Genomic DNA, 18,505 nt, shown 5'->3' with positions numbered 1-18,505 from the left:
GCATGTATAACCCACACCAAAAATGTGATAATTTCCGTGGCAAAGAAGGGGTGCAGATAATACGCAGGGTTTTTCCTTTAGTGCAGCTTCACGGCAATGCCTGTTGTGCTGTAAAGCTCCTACGCAGTAACACTGACTAAGCCTTCCATGGCAGCGATTGTGCAAAACATACAAGGACAAGGAAGAAAAAACAAGGTGAGCGCACTCTAACAACTGAATTTTATTAGTGAATTGTGACTTTGGCCTTGCAGTCATAGGATATAGGAGTTTATTGGCATAACTTCCATACAGCTGAGAGCCAGAGGCAGGCAAAAGGCCAAAATATACACTTCTTCTGCTTACACGATATGTAATGTGTTGCTTGAGCCCTAGCTTTGGTGCAGCCTTTCCTGTATCAAATGTGCGGGCAATGCACGAGGATTTTTTCTTTTTTGGCGGACTGAAAGGGGGGGTGCGGATTATATGCAGGGGCGGGTTATACGCGCGAAAATACGGTATCTTTCTTGTCCCAACGCCATACTGTTAGGTACACAAAGCCCGGTAATATGAAAAGCCTCGTGTCCTGGCAATACATATACAGTCGAATCCCGCTACAACGAAATTGACGGGACGTGCGAAAAATTTCGTTGAAGCGAAAATTCGTTGAGGCGAAATCTGCCCCAACACACCACGGAAAGGCCAGAAAAATAGCCCCGTGCGTTTCCGCAACATTGGCAGCATAATACAATGTTTAGAAAAAGGAGTGACGCGCAATAACTCATGTTTATTCGGATAACAAACATACCAATGGTTATCTGATTTTTCACCACCCAAAGAATGCGTTACGGAGGGGGGTGAAGATAAGCAAAACGTATCGCTGTACAACAAGGCGTGTCCACCGAGCTGATTACTTGCAGATAGCTGCTAGGCCGTGGGAAGCCCCCCTCTCGCTTGTGGCAGGAGCAGTGCCGTTATCTTATCCTCTGACAGGGCACGGCAGCTACTGACCTTGGCAGGCAAGACGCGCGCGCTTGCATTTAACAGGACCGCGCGCTCGCGACTAAGATAGGATGACTAGGCTTCAAGACCAAACGCGCAAACATGATTTTCGCTCTTGGCTATGAAGAATGGTAGAAGGAAAACGGCAAGGACAGCTGCTCACAACCCATACATGACGGCACCGCGCCAGCAGCGGAGCACATTCATGCAATTTCAACTGGATACGGATTGGCTGTAGCTCTGGGGCTCCGCCTTGGCCATAGAGTTTCTTACAGTATACACTTACTAAGAAACTCTATGGCCTTGGCAAAGCGGGCCTGCGCCTCGTGTAAAGACGGCCAGCCACATCGCTATCACCATCAAGCAATGGCGTGCGCCTATGAGTTATTTTTTGTTTTGTTTTGGGTGGCGGTGTGGTCGCAACGCGCATTTTCGGTGAAACTAAGCGTCCTGAATGTATAAAAAGTTACAGATAGCTGGCGTTATGCTTATTTTATTGTAAAATAATTGTTCAAACCCAGCCCAAATCATCGAAAATTTCGTTGAAGCGAAAGCAAGCCTGACAAATGGTTCGTTGGGGCGAGGACTTTGTTGCATTGACTTCTATGGCTAGCTGACGGGGAATTGGAAATATTTCGTTGAAGCGGAAATTTCGTTGAAGCGGCGTTCGTTGTAGCGGGGTTCGACTGTATTTGGAATCAAACAATAACATGTTACATCGTTAGAGAGACCGTCTACTACTCTGTCCACATCATACATTTGTTAGCATGAATAACAAACCATCACAACAAATCGTGGCATATTTCATATTTCTCGCCTTTGCTATAACCGTACAAAGTTTAATTGTACTAATTAACTAAGAAGAACACCCAACCACAATCTGAAACCAATCACAATTGGCTCCTGCACCATCTCACCTGTGTTATCATGCACCTGTGTTATCATGCCCCACAATCACTTCGCCCCCCTAACACCAGCTTGTTAGAATACTCACTGCTGATTCGTAAATTCTAGATGAAAAAGGGCTCGGACATATATTACAGCAGAAGCTCCATTCTCTTCTAAATCTTTCAAGGTCATCCAGCACATCATTTTCAATTTATTAATTTAAATAGTGTCTGCATAGTCGCTCCCTTCGCTCGTGATAACTACTACCGTAAAGTTCCGAAAGAACGCCCACCTAAAGTACAGAGATATCAAGTGAAAAATATGAGATGGGCGATATGTCTGGTCAGGTGCGAAAAGCTGCAAAAAAGCGGCCACACCACCAACCAAAACTGCAGAGATATCAAGAAAAAATACGAGATGGGTGAACCTTTGGGTCAAGTGTGGAAATGACAAATAAGTGACTGCATCAACACATGATTCACGTTTATTTTGTTCACTCATCGGTGCTAAAGCCATCAATTTTAGGGGGTGGATGATCTTTGGGGTCCTTTAGAAAATAAATATTTCACCCCTAAAGAGGGGTGGACGATGTTTCGGGGGAGGACGTTCTCTCGGAACTTTACGGTAGGTTTAGGAAAGTTAAACCCGAGCACTTTTTCCAGCGCCTTTCTCCCACCATTAGCAAGGTTTGCCCCTCCCTTGTCTCCTGAGAAAATCCTACCGACGCCTACGTTAGAATTGTGGATTCTATACTGTCACAAACTTCTCTGCTAGTACAGGATCGCTAAGCCTCACAGCCTGCTAAAGGCTGAACAAACAAACAGGTGCCTTTTAGACACCTGCCTGAACTTCTATGCCCTCAAAAAAAAGAAGAAAAAAACACGAAGGAAGCTCACACTAACGCATTAGACTTAAAGGTACCGAAGCTGCACACAACGTTCATGACCATCACGAAGGTTTAAGCCCACGATTTTAGCCAATTTGCTTTTTCTTCACTGCCACAATGACCTTTACTCCATCATTGTTGCTGTGAGTATGGACTTCTTTCATTTTTTGGAAGTGACAATCATTGGACATCGTCTTGGAAGGGAATACGCTATGACGTGTCTTTCTCGTTTCGAGCAAGTGTTGGCACGATGACGCAAACGCTGGATTTTTTCTTTCAGGCCAATCTTGGCCAATCTCCCTAAGTGGGTATGCTTGGCTTGACAAACGTGCACAGGGGATGCTGGGCGGTCTCCATGAGGCACACACACCTTAGCATTCGGCATTTTCTTGGTTTTGTTAACTGCCGGGCGGTCGCCGCAATCTTTGCCAATCTCCCTAAGTAGGTATGCTTGCCTTGACAAACGTGCACAGGGGACGCTGGGCGGCCACAGCAAGGCATTCACACACAAGTGCTAGGCATTTTCTTGGTTTTGTTAACCGTCGGGCGATCACCGCGAGGCCCATGCTCATGTGTGTGCGCTCGGCAATTTCTGCGGACACAAAGAATTACGATTCGCTTAAGAGCTTCACTGTTGAAACTGATCTCTGACAGCGTGGCAGCGCACCAGCGGCAGCGGCTGGCGGAGCGGACGGGGACGAAGGCGTCGTATCGGTTGGGCAGCGTGAAGTCCCGGCCCGAGGTCTTGGTGAGCTCCTGCAGGTGGTCCTTCCACTCCCGCTCCTTACGCTTGGTCCAGCACTTCACCAGGAGGTTCCTGCAGGGAGGGGGAAGGGGAGCACGTCGGAACTGCTGGAACACTGTTCCGATCTCCTGGCAACATTCGGTTCGCACGCGTAAACAGGGAGCATCTTTGCATAGGAAAATGGAAAGAGCATCTCTAGCAAGAAATCATAACTTCCAGCTTCATTTCTGACTAGATTTATAGATTCTAGCTGGAATCGACAGCTTCTAACTAGAAAAAACTTCATTCATGTAATTAACCAGGAATTATGATCAATCGTAAATTACAAAATCGCGGGCCATCACCACTAACGTGAAACCTGGGGAGGGGCAAAACAGGCAGCGTATAGGTAAGTGTATTTCTGGAGCCTCTGCGTTTTTGCCAGTGGAGATGAAACCGTTGGGAGGTAGAGGTATACAGCTTTGCTGTAAAAGTCTCTTGTCTTTGAAGCACGAAGCTCTCTAGCGCGAGGCGTAAACGAGTGTCCTGGTGTTTTTTTCGTACACGTTACATTCTAGCGCGAGGTATAAATGAGTTTCCCAGTGTTTTAGTACTGCGACTACATGAGACAACGATTACAACGATGCCGACAAAAGACGCCGACAGCCCGAGCCCATAAGAAGCTTTGCCCCTAAAATTCTTAGTCCAGCTAGAGACGATTATTTCCAGCTTACAGGTTTTTTTTCTTCCAGCTGGGCTGACAAATGCTAGCTGGAAGTAATAGCTGCCAGCCATAAAAAAATCTCAGTCCAGCTAGAATTGAGCTAGAAACTGAATTTCTAGCTAGAAGAAATTTATGGTTCAATAATCGAGCTAGAAGAAATATTATTTTCACCTGGAATGTATAGATAAGTGGATTCTGGGCGCATATTGTGAGCGCACATGCCACATTTCTGGGGAGGAGTTGCCCACGAATGCTCACGAGTTGCACATTTTACAGAAACTCCAAAGCGGGAATTATTGTGTAAATACATAAGCCGCTCTGCTATACAGCGGCTATACCTCAAAAGTCTGCTCCACTGAGAAGACATTTTTTTCCAGGAAGCGATGTAATGGGTCGTGTATAAAAATATGAAAGCCCAAGTGCCTTTTTTGTTCTTATGTGGCAAAGTTGTGACCCATGGAGTGTTACAGACAGACAGATGGGTTCCCTCATTGAATACACACAGAAATGCTGAGGCATTATGAGGGCACATGGGTCCTTGGGACCGAAAAATTGCTCAAAAAAGCATTTTTTTAGGTATCACTTTTCTCTTGATTTGCACAGTTTTTCCTACGGAAACTCCATATGTGGAACAGTACCAGGTACGTATAAAAGCCATAGAGGCCTGATTTCAACGAAGAAACAACAATGTTTCCATAATTCTCCACTTGTTCGCCACGAGTAGTATCGCAGTGGTATGAAATTCTCGAGAGGTACAGTCCAGCATGTAGTGCAGCTAGGAAGATATTTTCTTTTGCCCTGTGAAGCCGAATGTTTAAAACATCCAATAGGGGAAGCAGATTTTGCATTTTTTGTTTCAGTAGTTGTTTAATTAGCATTATTTTTAATTGGCTAGCAGTAGTAGTTCAAACCTAGAAGTTTCAATTGATGTAAATCTGTATGTGATTGCAAAACAAAAAAACTGCTTCCTAAATTTCATTCTCCACAACTTATGGTATCTATTCGTGCCTTGCTGGAAATCTTTTGTTGAGTAGTTTTTTTCCCATTGTTCTCAAGAACAATCAAGAATTTTTTAAAATTAATTCGGAGGCTAGTTACCCCATATCAAAACTAATTAGATATTTGAAATCAGCTAAAATAACTGAACGAGCGCATGAAGTTTCATCAAACTTGGTTGGAAATCCAAAAGAAGTTTCGAAGACCAGTGTGCCCCCTTAAAAATGATTTTTCTATCGTAAGCAGTGCACAGAGGTTGCGTGCGTGGCAGAGAGAGGGGGGGGGATGCATACCTGGTGAGGTTCGTAACAAGCAGGCCGTGGTTGACCCCCGTGGCCATGAAGCCCGACTGGACCTGGAAGCCCTGGTCCATGAGAAGCACCGACTTGATGACGCCGTCGCGGGGGCGCACGTACAACACGCAGGTGTCCTTGGCTATCAGCCACCTGCGGAAGTGGGCCCCCGTACGGAATCACGAAAGAGAAGAGCTATGAAACTTGGCCTGGGCGAGTGATCGTTCACAAACTTACAATGAATAGTGTAGGACACAAGTCGCTACCCTGCGCATGAACTGTATACCCCCACTTGAGCTTTGTAGTACCATGCTTATATATTATGTTATAAATGATTGCTGGGGAGAAGCTGATAACATCACTTAAGAAAAAAAATATCCTTTTAAGATTGACACGCAAGGCTTACTTACACTGAGCTACAAATTATGGCTGAAAACAAAGGACCCACTGTGGTGGCTCAATGGCTAAGGCGTTGTGCTGCTGAGTCCAAGGACACTGGTTTGGTACCAGCCCTCCACTACAGAACGCATCGTAGAGTGGGTGTAGCTTCGACACAGTAAACACCCGAAACTTTTGGGGAAAAAGAAAAAAAAAGAAAAGAAAAAAGGCATTGGTAAGTGCGCCTAGACGAGGAACAAGAAAAACACTAGCAATCTGAGATTGATAGGAAAAGTTCTGCTTATGCTGGGCTGCAGATGATGGTCTGGAGAGCTGTTGATGGGACAGCGCCAGAGGAAGAAACCTACTTTGCACTTGACAGCCAAACATTGCTTAGATTGGTTGTATGTGGATGGTGGTTTCGGGAAGCTGATGAAATCGCAAACCCAGAGAGAGAAAGAGAGAGAAAAAAAAATTAGAGCCGTTCCGCTCATTGTGAAAGCCGCCTGAAGAGCAGAGCAGCGATTCGCCATAATTGGCTGTAGTGCTGTTATCCGCTCACTGCTGTCACGCAATGCAATTCAAATTTCCCGCCTTCAAGTGCACCCCCTGCCTGAACCTGCGCCAACGGGAGTTCTGTTCTTCTTGTTCTTGCTTTTACTCCCACACGTGCCGGCGTTGCACTGCCCCTTTTTTTCGCTTACTATCGTACAAAACAAACCCAACGAGCATTCCTAACTAAATGAACGAGGGCACTGCCGGTTAATTACGCATATTTTGCCTCAAATGTGCCTGCAGTTTTCTCTGCGCTGAACAACGGGGAGATTTATAACAAGCGCCAGCGGTTCACGAGTTTAGAACGCTTATGACTATATAAACCGCTTGGCTTTCGAAGCTTCTGGGTTACACCACCATGAAGGAACGCAGTGGGGCTCTACTTGGGTCCAACGAGCGAGCTACGACGACAAGGCGAGCCCCTAAAGTGCTCTGCACTTAAAAAAGACCGATCAAGGGAGCTGGACAGTGGATGTACCCCTCACCTTTTCCGCCACCGGCTGCAGCACTGGTAGAAGAGGAAGTGGAGTCGGACGCAGCCCCGGGCGCTGTGGTGGCCCCCCGAGCGCTTGTACACCAAGCCCTCGCGACCCTTGGGGCCCAGGCCACCCACAAACGACAGGTGGCTCACCTCCAGGAACTGCATCTGTCATGGTGGTGGTGGTGGTAGTCGCACCAGAGGGGAAAGAGAGCAGAGAAAAACGTTTTAGATGCGGAGCAACCAGTCACGCCTGTTCCCTCCGCCGTTGTGCGGCGTCCACACCCCCACTGCGCATGCGCATCCTCCTCTCCCTCTTCTCCTCTCCTTCTCTCATCTCCTCTCCTCTCCGACACTCCTCTCTTCTTTGGCATTCCTCCTCTCCTCTCCGAAGCTCCTCTCCTCTGCAGGATCGCGCAACGAATGGCAACACCTGCGGCTCCGCGCGCGATAATGCGAAGCAGCTCAGGGTTAGAGACGTGATGGTAGCCGCTGCATACTCCGCTGGGGGCACCACTGTAGCTCCGCGGTATAAATGACGCGCGTGCGCGCTCCCCTCCCCTCATTCTCCTCCCGCCCCGCCCCTCATTCTCCTCGACCCCATGGCTGCTTCGCATACTACTCAGGGTTCCCCTACGGGAAGATGGTAAAATTTTTTTCTCAGAAGGCAATACAGGCAGTTTGATATCGGAGTATGAGGTGGCCTGGGAACCTTTAATAAACACCTCCAAAAGAGCTAGCGTGCCCGTATTGAGGGCTACATGAGCCCACTTAAAATCAGCTTCACTGCGACATACACATGCATTGCTGGGAAAGCGTTCTCTCAGGGGCAATGTCACCAGTTTTGTATCTAAGTATGAAGGGCCTGAGGGATATTATTAAATACCTACATAAGAGCCCATCTATTTCTATGGATAGCTGTACACAAAATTCCTGTAAGGTCGACGTCCCTACTGTACCCGAAAGCATTGCTAGAAAGACATTTTTCTAGAAGCAATGTAAGCAGTTGTAGTATAACGAAGCATGAAGACCCTAGCGCTTTTAGTTAATAGCATTGCAATGTAAGCAGTTGTAGTATAACGAAGCATGAAGACCCTAGCGCTTTTAGTTAATAGCATTTTCCCATGCAGTGTGATGCATCAAGCATTATGGATAGGCAGACATGATTGCTTGTTGAGTCCACATAGAAATACTTGACCATTTAAAAAATTAGAGCGGTTCCACTCAGTGTGAAAGCTGTCAGAAGTGCGGAGCAGTGATTCACCATAATGGACTGTAGCGCTGTTATCCGCTCACTGTTACCGCTCAATCCGCTCAATTCGAATTATCCGCTCAATTCGAATTTCCCCGCCTCTGCTGTGCTCGCGCGCCCCCTGCGTGAAACTGTTCCAGTAGGAGTTCTGTTCTTCTTGTTCTTGCTTTCCCTCCCGCACGTGCCGGCGTTGCACTGCCCCACTTTTTCGCTCACTATCATAAAAACCAACCCAACGAGCGTTCCTAACTAAATGAACGCGGGCGCTGCCGGTTAATTGCGTATAATTTGCCTCAAATGTACCTACAGTTTTCTTTGCGCTAAACAATGGGGAGATGTATGACAAGTGGCAGCGGTTCACGAGTTTCAAATGCTTATGACTGTATGAACCGCTTGGCTTGGCTTTCGAAGCCTCTGGGTTACGCCGCGACGACAGCCGCTACGACGGAACGCCGTGTGGCTCTATTTGGGTACAGCGAGCGAGCTACGACGACAAGGTGATCCCCTTAAGTGCTCTGCACTTAAAATTTTTTTATGCAGTAGGAGGGCAAAAGAACCTTTACTTAAGGGAAAACATGAAACTTGAGTCAAAAGGGAGGGAGAATAAACCTTTACTTGTGTAATAGTTGCTATGAAGAATATACCAATGTGTCAGTGTAGGTGTGGCCACTCCCAATGGCCACTCCCTGACAAATATCAACGTAAGTACTGGACACATGAAGTGAAATAGGCAGCTCTAATGAGCGTCTGCATGCTGTGCTCTCGCAGATCCTTGTCCTGTATTTGTTCCAAGACAACAGGATGACATACAGAAAGACAAAGGGATAATGCACAGAGTAATAACAGGACTTAATGATGATTTTTATTTTTTTAACAATGATTTCATAATGATAATCATAATAATGATTTTTATTGCTACAATTCCTTTATGTATGTATGTGTATATATTTGCTGTCTTGCTGTCATTTCATTAAGAATCTGCCTCACTTCTACGCCTGTACCATCGACCATCACCTGCTGTGGAATTTTGTACTTTCTCCCCCCTTATGTAATACCCCGCAAGGGGCCCTTAAGGGTATAATAACCGATTATGACAATGATGATGATGATGATTGATTGTGGGGTTTGAGAGGAGACACTGCTCTTAAAACAGCTTCTTTTAATTTTTCAGTGAACTCTGTGAAACTTGTTAGTCTTGCTGCTTTCTCGCACTAATTTCGAATGTGCCATCATTTTTTAAGTCAGTCAATTAATTCGTAAGATAATTAGAGATAATTAGCCATTTCTGGAGGAACAACAGACAAAACAGTGTTGGTCATAAAACGGTTATTATTGTGTTTTCCAATACTACGAACCCTGTGAGTGCAATAAGAGAATTGGTTTTTTGATGCACTGCTTGGAACAAATTTTACAGCTCATTAAACTTTGGTGGCACCAGTGGCAAGGAACTATTTTGAATCCCCATTTCAAACACCAAGGAGGTTTAATGAGTACCTTCTGATAAAATAAACTTCATGCATTACTTAGTACATCTGTAGATTTAACCCGAAAAAACACGAATTTTGGAATAGTTTTAAAAAACACCCAATTTCTCCCCTAAGAATAGCACCCCATTTTTACCCCCTCAATTTTAAAAAATACATAAAACCTGAAAACGAACAGCCCTACATATTTGCACTCCTACTTTTCTTACACATAAGCAGAGCATGGAGATCTGGTCGGCCATCATGCTCTTTGAGAACAAAACAATGAATAAAAAGTCTCACCGTATGGGGATTGCTCCGGTACGCCGGAACCATCACCAGGTTGCTGAGGTAAGCCTCGAGCTGTTCCTGAACAGACCACGCACCAGCGCACAAGGAAATTCCGATCAGGTTACCAAGCAATAAAATGGTGGATGACACAAATTTGAATGCAGCAGCTTTCTACAGCACATCTCGGCGGTGAAAAAAATAAATCGAACATAAGGGAAACTCTTACATTCTCACGTGGTTTGAGCGGCTTATACACAAGAATGTTTTTATGCGATAAATTACCAAGTTTTATGGTTACTGTTGCCTCCATTATTTAAGCCAGGCCACATTTGTGTCATACACCGGTCTTGAGCACCGAAAATTTGCTAAAAAATCAATTTTCTGTATTAATTTTATTTGCAGTCTGCAGGTACCAAAGAATGTACCTGCGAATTATATCTGTACCATAAGTGTTTACAACACTGTCGCCCTCTGACATGGCCTAAATGAACATTTTTGCCTACATTTCCAAACTTCGTGCCCTGTTTTCTCTGAACCAATTTTTTTTCCCGTGAGGTCAACTATCGGGTACAATATCTCGGGATGTACTGGTTAGATTTATATCATTTTTGCTGCACTTGAAAGCTTATGAACTGAACTGCAATAAAACCACCACAAAAACATGAAATTTCTTTTTCATAGCACAAGATATAATGCCGTTAGGTTTACGAAAACATTGGTAGTTGATGATAGTTTACAGTAGTTGATGATGGTAGTTTACAGCGGCTTGCAGAAACAATGCTAAAATTACTTCTGTGGTATAGTTGCGCTCCCTGGTCCTTTTAGAACACAAAGCAATAAAAAGTATTTAAGTATTTCATAGGTAGATAATGAAAAAGTTGCCCAAAACAGAATGGCATAACATGCTGCACAACTCTGAACTTACACCACATAGACGAAAACTGGCTGCATATTTGTGCTCAGGATGTTAAAATACACTTCACGTGTAAATGTCAAGCACATAGGTTAAAAAATAACAAAAATGTCCTCAAAACCAGGGTCCCCCCTTAAGCAGGGCATCACAAAATGAGACGCCTGGTTCCAAGTAAAGATTTGTTCATATCGAAGTACGCAATGACTCGCTGCCATTATCATCACCAGCACTTGGTCAGTGCAATCGCCATCTCCCACCTGAACCCCTCCTCACAGTAGTGACAAGAAGTTCTGCAATCCCACCCCACAAAAGACAGCTTTGTGCATAAAAGCAGACACTAAAATTATTTTGTAAGTGCTCCAGTAATGCCTGCAGCATTATAACAGCCCAGTGCCACATCCTGCGCTCCACCCCATTTCTCCAAAGGCTGTAACCTTTCATAAGTAGTCCCACAATGCTTCTGCTGTTGTTAAACAAACAAATTTAGATGTCACGTAAAAAATCATGCACCCCTCCGTCTAATGACACCGAACACAAGGCTTACCTCACGAGGGATTCCTTGGTTGTTGTCTAAGTTTGGACTTTGACTCGCAGACAGTGTGGACATTGGCTTGTTAAGCTTTGACTCGCACGCAGTTCAAGCTTTTGATTGCAGCAGCTTTGCCTTCAATCCTTCGCCATTGATTACGCACAAAAAAAGCTTCGTGTTCAACTATCGTCATCTAGAGACGGACGGGTGAATGATTTTTCCATCTGCACATCCATGCACACCTCTTCAAATCCAAACTGCTTTGACTGTGTCGAGATGACAAAATCAGAAGTCGGCTTCACAACGCGAGAGACCCACGTCTGATTCCGACTACGGGAAGCGTTTTTTTCTATCAGTTCACCCACGATTATCATCATCGTCAGCAACAGTTGGCTTTCCTGCAGTGCATTTTCGACGCCACCTACACCATCAGTGAGACATAAATAGCTTCGCTTTAAAAATGCCGACTCTACAACTATGTTAGAACCACTTTAGGGTTAGAGCCACTTTGGGGTTAGAGACCCTTTAGAGTTAGATATTCTTTAGGGTTAGAGTCACTCTAAGCCTCCCTGAAGCGGCTCTACTTTAGGGTTAGATCCACTTTAGGGTTAGATTGCAGACCGTGAGCTTAGACATACCGCCCTCTGCTGGACCTCTTCATGTGAGAGCAGGCTCTCCGGCTTCTTGGGGAAACGGGGCAGGGGCCTCTTCTTGCTGTTGTCCTCGCGGTAGCTCCGCCGGCGCTCGCGATGCTTCTTGGTTGGCAGCGGGATGGACATGGCCGCCCGGTACATCTGCAGCTGCTGGTGCAGCTGCTGGAAGTGCTTGTACCGCCGTCGGATGGACCACTGGAAGTCGCCGTGCCGGAGCTCGATAACGTACCTATCGTGGAGGTTCAACGAGGAGGAATTACTAGTATGCGACGACACGCGACTCTGTGAGTCATTTGACAGCATCTTCAGTGAACAACAAGGAATCATTCGTGCATATCTCTGATGACTCATGGAGAGGTTAAGGCACGACACCACAGAGCATTGAAAAGTCAACTTCTTCCTTCCTTCATGAAGTCGGCTTTTCCTCATTATGCCTGTGTTTGCAGCAAAGCATTCTTTACAGGCATTAACTGTTATCAGCAAGCACGCCGCGAAATATAGGTAGGCTCTTCCACATGTAGCGACTGTCGCCGTAAGAGAAAGCGCTCTCACAGGTTTGGGTAGAGGATGTGCGTGCTGCTGTGGTCCCGTTCGACGGAGACGATCTTCACCTCGATGGGGCAGTCGGGCAGCGTGAACCGGTTGCTGGGTTTCAGAAGGCTGCAGCTGGGCTCGTGCACGCGGCAGAAGCCGAAGCACGTGCCCCCCTCCAGCAACGCTGCACCATGAGAGGAGCCACGGTCAGTGTCGGGTAAGCAAATTCAACTATTGAGCAAGGTAAATCTAGCCTTCAGTACTATGGGTGCAGCTGGAGGAAGGAAGGAATAGTACAGGAAAGGTAGGGAGGTTAACCAGAATACTGTCCGGTTGGCTACTCTACTCAGGGGAGAGGGGATACGGGAAATGAAAGGGAAAGAAAAGACAGCGGTACATATTAAAGGAGAAAATGAGAGAGAAAAGTAGAAAAAACTTACGGCGTGACCATGCAGGTAACTAGAAAGGCGGTACAAACAACTCACACAAACAGAAAATGCACAAAACTAATACGGTCCACTGATAAGATTGGCAAACTAAGGGCACTGCACTATAGTAATGTCTCTACAATCGTTCAGACCGGCCCGTGTCCTTCAAAAAGCCTGATGTTAAATTCCAATGGCAGATCCGGAGCACCCTCAGAGCAACTTTTTTGTTCCATTTGGAGCAAACACGTTCCAATGGCACATTGGGAGCAACTAAATCCTGTTGCAATGGCAGATCGAGCGCGCCGTCGCAGATGAGATCGCTCCGTGGAGCAAGAAAAGTTGCTCCCCCGGAATCAGCTGGTTATGGTTGAGGGCTCGATGCCTCCCCTTACGTCATCGCTAAGGTGCTGGCAAAAAAAAATGATGCTAAATAAGATTACACGCTTGACACTTAAGCCCAGACTTTATTAGATGTGGTAGCAAACTGTTACCCCGAAATGAATCAGAAAGCCCTATTTGCCAATTTCTTACTGTTTTAGAGTTTCTGAAAGGAAACATAATGGCAGCCGTCGTGATAATGGAAAGAACATTTCTAGCAAGAAATCATAATTTCTAGCTTTATTTATGACCAGATTTATAGATTCTAGCTCAAAATCGACAGCCTCTAGCTAGAAAAATTCTTAGTCTAGCTAGAGACGATTATTTCCAGCTTGCAGGTTCTTTTTTATTTCAGCTCGACTAAGAAATGCTAGCTGGACGTAATAGCCGCCAGTCAGAAAAAAATCTCAATCCAGCTAGAAATGAGCTAGTTGTGAATTTCTAGCAAGAAATTCTGCCTATTTCTACCTAGAAGAAATATCTGGTTCAATAATCTACAAAAAAATAGATTATTTTCCCCTGGGAGACTACGTAAAAAAAACAGGGCAGAAGAAATGACTGACAAATACAAGCACACTAAAAAGCGCAGTGACATATTCTGGGTTTACTTTTTCCTGAGTGTCCGTTTTGAGCGAGCCCTGATTGGCTAAAAGCGAAGACCCGGATGTGACGCCATGCAAGCACGGAGGAGCTATGAGGTGCGGCTCCCCGGAGCAGACGATTTGCAGCAGACGATTTTTCGTCGCCTTGTTGTTGGTTCGCTGGCGGAACAATAAACTCATAAAAGATAGTTCAAAATAGGTTTAGTCGTTTAAAATGTGTTTACAAGAACAGCTGCCAAAAGTCAACCGCCCGCCTACAACTGGAAGTTCGTCACAATTTAGAACGGACGCAAAACACACGTTTTCAAAACGGAAAAACACGAGAATACCGCCCCTGATAGCAGTGGGTAATCGACGCGAGGTGTGCACTCACTGTCCGCTTTGTCGCTGCCGTTCTCCTGCGCGGCTTCATCACCGCTGTCAGGCGGCTCGCCCAGCGGATCCTCCTCAGGAGGACGGAGTTCGTCGAAGTCCGGGTCCTCCTCCTCTTCCGCAGCCAGGGCATCTTGCGATGTCCCTTCGGCCATCTTTCCTTTCCGACCACCGTGTAGGGTGTTCCTGCACCGTGACAGTACAACTTTTATTGTGCGCCCTCCTCCTAGTGGTGAGCAAGCGAAATGATCTGGTAGGCAGACAGCATTCAGAAAGAGAGCTAACTGGGACAGATACGCACACACGCACATGAAGCAACAATAAAGTTGACTACTCACGTTTCGGCAAATGGACTTGCCTTCATATATACAGTCACACACACGTGTGTATATAATCTTCATCAGCCCATCTACGCCCACTGCAGGGCAAAGGCCTCTCCCATAGATCTCTTAACACCCCGGTCCTGCGCTCACTGCCACCAGTTTATCCCCGCAAACTTCTTGATCTCATCTGCCCATCTAACTTTCTGCCGTCCCCTGCCACGCTTGCCTTCTCTAGGGATCCACTCTGGTACCCTTAATGACCAACGGTTATCTTTCCTTCGCATTACGTGCCCTGCACACACCAATTTCTTTTTAATTTCTACTAATATGTCCTTAACACGCGTTTGTTCCCTGACCCACCCCGCTCTCTTCTTGTCCCTTAATGTTACACCTCTCATCTTCCGTTAAGTGTATATATACGCATGTATTTATGTATATACATATACATATTTGCTTGGCCGTGACGAAGGAAACCCTTTCAGCGGTCTTTGGCCCCTAGGCATTGCACAAGTTTGCGTGAAATATCTAACGTAGTTTCATTTCTACCCGTGTAGCAGAAACTGGTCTGAAAGCTTGCTAACTGTATATGTTGCAGAACAGAAGCGTAAAAGGAGTCCCCCCCCCCCCCCCCCCCCCCAAAAAAAAGGGAAAGGAAGGGTGTCCTCTCTTTTTACGCGTTTTGTTGCATTAATGCTGGCAGCCCATCATTATCATCTGCCCCTTCCCCTCTTATGTTCCCCAATCTCCCATAACCTCCTCCCAGGAGCCGTACGGAGACTGAATGGCTAGGTATCCCGTTCAACCCTACTGTGTTTCCCGGAGCTAATGTTCAAACGGCTGAAATTAACCGTTAACCTTCTAAACACTCCAAATACGTTATAAATATCACTTGGTAGCCTCCGTAACGTCGAAATAAAAAGCCTATGACGCAATTTCCTAAAGTGATACCCGGCAAAGCCGAGCGGATCGGGTCAAAAACCTGCTTCAACCGCGAGGGAAAAAAAAAAAAAAAAAGAACACGCACCCAAAGCTCTTCCAAGCATATAGTTATTGCTACGTCCCAAGCCCGCCGCTTCCGTAAAATAGGCGCGGCTTCAAAACTTACGACGCCGAGTTTTCAAGGGGGAGCAACAACAACAACAACAAAAGACGCTTAATATCCCACGCCCATCCATTGCCTCGGCCATCCTCCCAATTCGCAGGGGCATGTGCGCGACGCGTTCACCGCAAAGCACCCTCGCTCAGCGGGCAAAGCAGCGCGCAGGCAACGGGGCACAAAAGCGCGCGAAAACAAATGCACTTCTTTTTTTCGCGGAGGGCACGGAAACGGGCGTGCGACGACGAGCCAGGGCCCCCGCCAGTCTGGCGGCGCAGCTGCGCGCAGCAACCGCCAATGCCGGGGTAATCAAGCGGGCACGACATCGCGGTGGGCCACGCCAGCTCTAAAAAGGAGTCAGAGAGAGAGAGAGAGAGAGAGAGAGAAAGAGAGAGAGAGAGAGAGACCAGGGATGACCCAACCTCCTTGGGATGACCCCGTCCTCGATGTCGCCCATCTCTTCAAGGACCGTAAGAGCGAGCTGTTGAAGGGATGACTTCCCCAGACCTCTTTTTTATCTCGGCACTCAACGATCGCTGGCACTGGCGACAAACTAAACGCCGCAAAGTTTTATTTTTTACGTTACTAACGGCAATTGTTCCCACTTTTAAAGTAGCTAAACGGCCCGGCTTCGAGACATTTTGTTGTGCGTTTTATAACCGGTTTAGTACGCTGGATTTTTGATGCGGAAGCATTACTGTGGCCTTTGAACATACCGAACGAAAAAAAAAAAAAATCACGCTGTGAAGGAGAAGGTGAAGAGGCGACACAGAATTCTGAGCAAAGATGCGAACGCCTTTATTTTCAACTACTAAAATAATGGCAAGCAGATGAAACTCGGTGTAATGATAAAGCCGTCTTAGCGGCCAAGTGTCATGTAACTGTTTTTGGTAAAGTGTCGCTAAAATATGACCTATAGCCATTTTTTGCTGAGGAGTGGCGATAAAGTTGGCTTTGCCGCAAGGCGTGTTTTTTTTTTCTTTTTCGAGCGCACGAAAAATGAACGGAACTGTTGCGATATAAAGCCCTCAAAGCCTCGCCATACAAATCCTTTGAAAAGGCGTTGTTCAGCGTCTGCAGCGGCTCACAAACTCTCATAAACACAATAAACAAAATAAACACAAAGAAAGGAAACATTTACGTTGCCTGAGGGGCCAAAAAAGCCTCGGGAGAGCATAGCGGTTTGAGATAGGTGGCGAGTCAGTATAAGTGGTAAGCGAATATATCTCAGGCCAAGTAGTGACCCCCGGTCCCAACCATCAGTCAGAGATAACTAGAAGGATGGGAATGGGTTGGAGTGCATACGGCAGGCATTCTCAGATAACGACTGACTGGCAGCCTACCATTGTCCCCGAAGAAGAAAGTGTATGACACCTGCACTATACGGGTACTCCCCTACGGGACAGAAACTTGGAGGCTCACTAAGAGGGTTCAATTAAATTGAGGATGACTCAGCGGGAATTGGAACGGGAGATGATAGGTGTAACATTAAGGGACAAGAAGAGAGCGGAGTGGGTCACGGAACAAACGCGTGTTAAGGACATATAGTAAAAATTAAGAAGAAGAAATGGACGTGGGCAGGGCAGGAAAGCAAGATAACCGCTGTTCATTGAGGGTAACAAAGTGGAACCCTAGAGAAGGCAAGCGTGGAAGGGGGCGGTAGAAAGTTAGATGGGCAGATGAGATCAAGAAGTTTGCGGAGATAAACTGGTCGCAGTTAGGACAGGACCACGATAATTGGAGATCCATAGGAGAGGCCTTTGCCCGGCAGTGGGCGTAGACAGGCTGACGATGATGATGAAGAAGACAAAAAACAAGTTTGTTCAGTTTGAAAGAGCCAACCCAACTACCTCAGCTCCATTTCAGCCACGAAAAAGAGTTTTAAGTGCGAATGCACTTTATAAGCGACCCTGAATTCCGTTGACCGCCGTCCGTCCACATAGCAACAGCTGCGGGTGCGCGCGCTCCTCGTCTTCCTTGGCAACGGGGGGAGATGGGCGCGCGCTGCCTGGCCGCTGACATGGCACATACCCACGTGGGGGATTGGCCAGGAATCGGGCGTGAGAAGGGCTAATGCACCCGCTTAAAGGAGTACTGACACGAAATTTCAAAGCTGAGATCCGCTCTAGCAATCAAGTACAACGACAACACAAATAGGTGTCTGTGCATGGCACATACCCACGTGGGGGATTGGCCAGGAATCGGGCGTGAGAAGGGCTAATGCACCCGCTTAAAGGAGTACTGACACGAAATTTCAAAGCTGAGATCCGCTCTAGCAATCAAGTACAACGACAACACAAATAGGTGTCTGTGCATGGCACATACCCACGTGGGGGATTGGCCAGGAATCGGGCGTGAGAAGGGCTAATGCACCCGCTTAAAGGAGTACTGACACGAAATTTCAAAGCTGAGATCCGCTCTAGCAATCAAGTACAACGACAACACAAATAGGTGTCTGTGCATGGCACATACCCATGTGGGGGATTGGCCAGGAATCGGGCGTGAGAAGGGCTAATGCACCCGCTTAAAGGAGTACTGACACGAAATTTCAAAGCTGAGATCCGCTCTAGCAATCAAGTACAACGACAGCACAAATAGGTGTCTGTGAATAAATGCATCTTTCTTTCTTTGTAGTTGTGTGTGTGTGTGTGTGATCTCTTTCGCGAACATTACCGAACCGCGCAAATTCAACTCCTGCATTCGCACTTTCACATTCTTCCCCTCGGGGAAATGCGGGGAAATTTTTAACAACAACAAGAAAACGCAAGAAA

General features: G+C 46.4%; 1 protein-coding gene across 5 annotated transcripts in view; it reads right to left on the bottom strand.

The window, feature by feature from the left end:
• Positions 1–18,505, bottom strand: part of Pld (Phospholipase D) — a 120,436-nt gene that overhangs the window by 52,310 nt on the left and 49,621 nt on the right. For all 5 annotated transcript variants that reach the window (XM_077674421.1, XM_077674419.1, XM_077674425.1 and 2 more), the window contains exons 2-8: positions 14,317–14,501; positions 12,554–12,719; positions 11,987–12,230; positions 9,919–9,984; positions 6,908–7,068; positions 5,490–5,642; positions 3,420–3,569 (exon numbers count right to left, since the gene is read on the bottom strand). In XM_077674421.1, the coding sequence (XP_077530547.1) occupies positions 3,420–3,569; positions 5,490–5,642; positions 6,908–7,068; positions 9,919–9,984; positions 11,987–12,230; positions 12,554–12,719; positions 14,317–14,470 (1,094 nt within the window). In that variant the 5' untranslated portion in view covers positions 14,471–14,501. The remainder of the gene's footprint in view (positions 1–3,419; positions 3,570–5,489; positions 5,643–6,907; positions 7,069–9,918; positions 9,985–11,986; positions 12,231–12,553; positions 12,720–14,316; positions 14,502–18,505) is intronic.

The sequence above is a fragment of the Haemaphysalis longicornis genome, unplaced genomic scaffold (genome assembly GCF_048455015.1).
Source record: "Haemaphysalis longicornis isolate Haplotype H1 unplaced genomic scaffold, Haemaphysalis longicornis Haplotype H1 scaffold_6, whole genome shotgun sequence".
Taxonomy (NCBI): domain Eukaryota; kingdom Metazoa; phylum Arthropoda; class Arachnida; order Ixodida; family Ixodidae; genus Haemaphysalis; species Haemaphysalis longicornis.
This window is presented reverse-complemented; position numbering and strand designations above follow the sequence as displayed.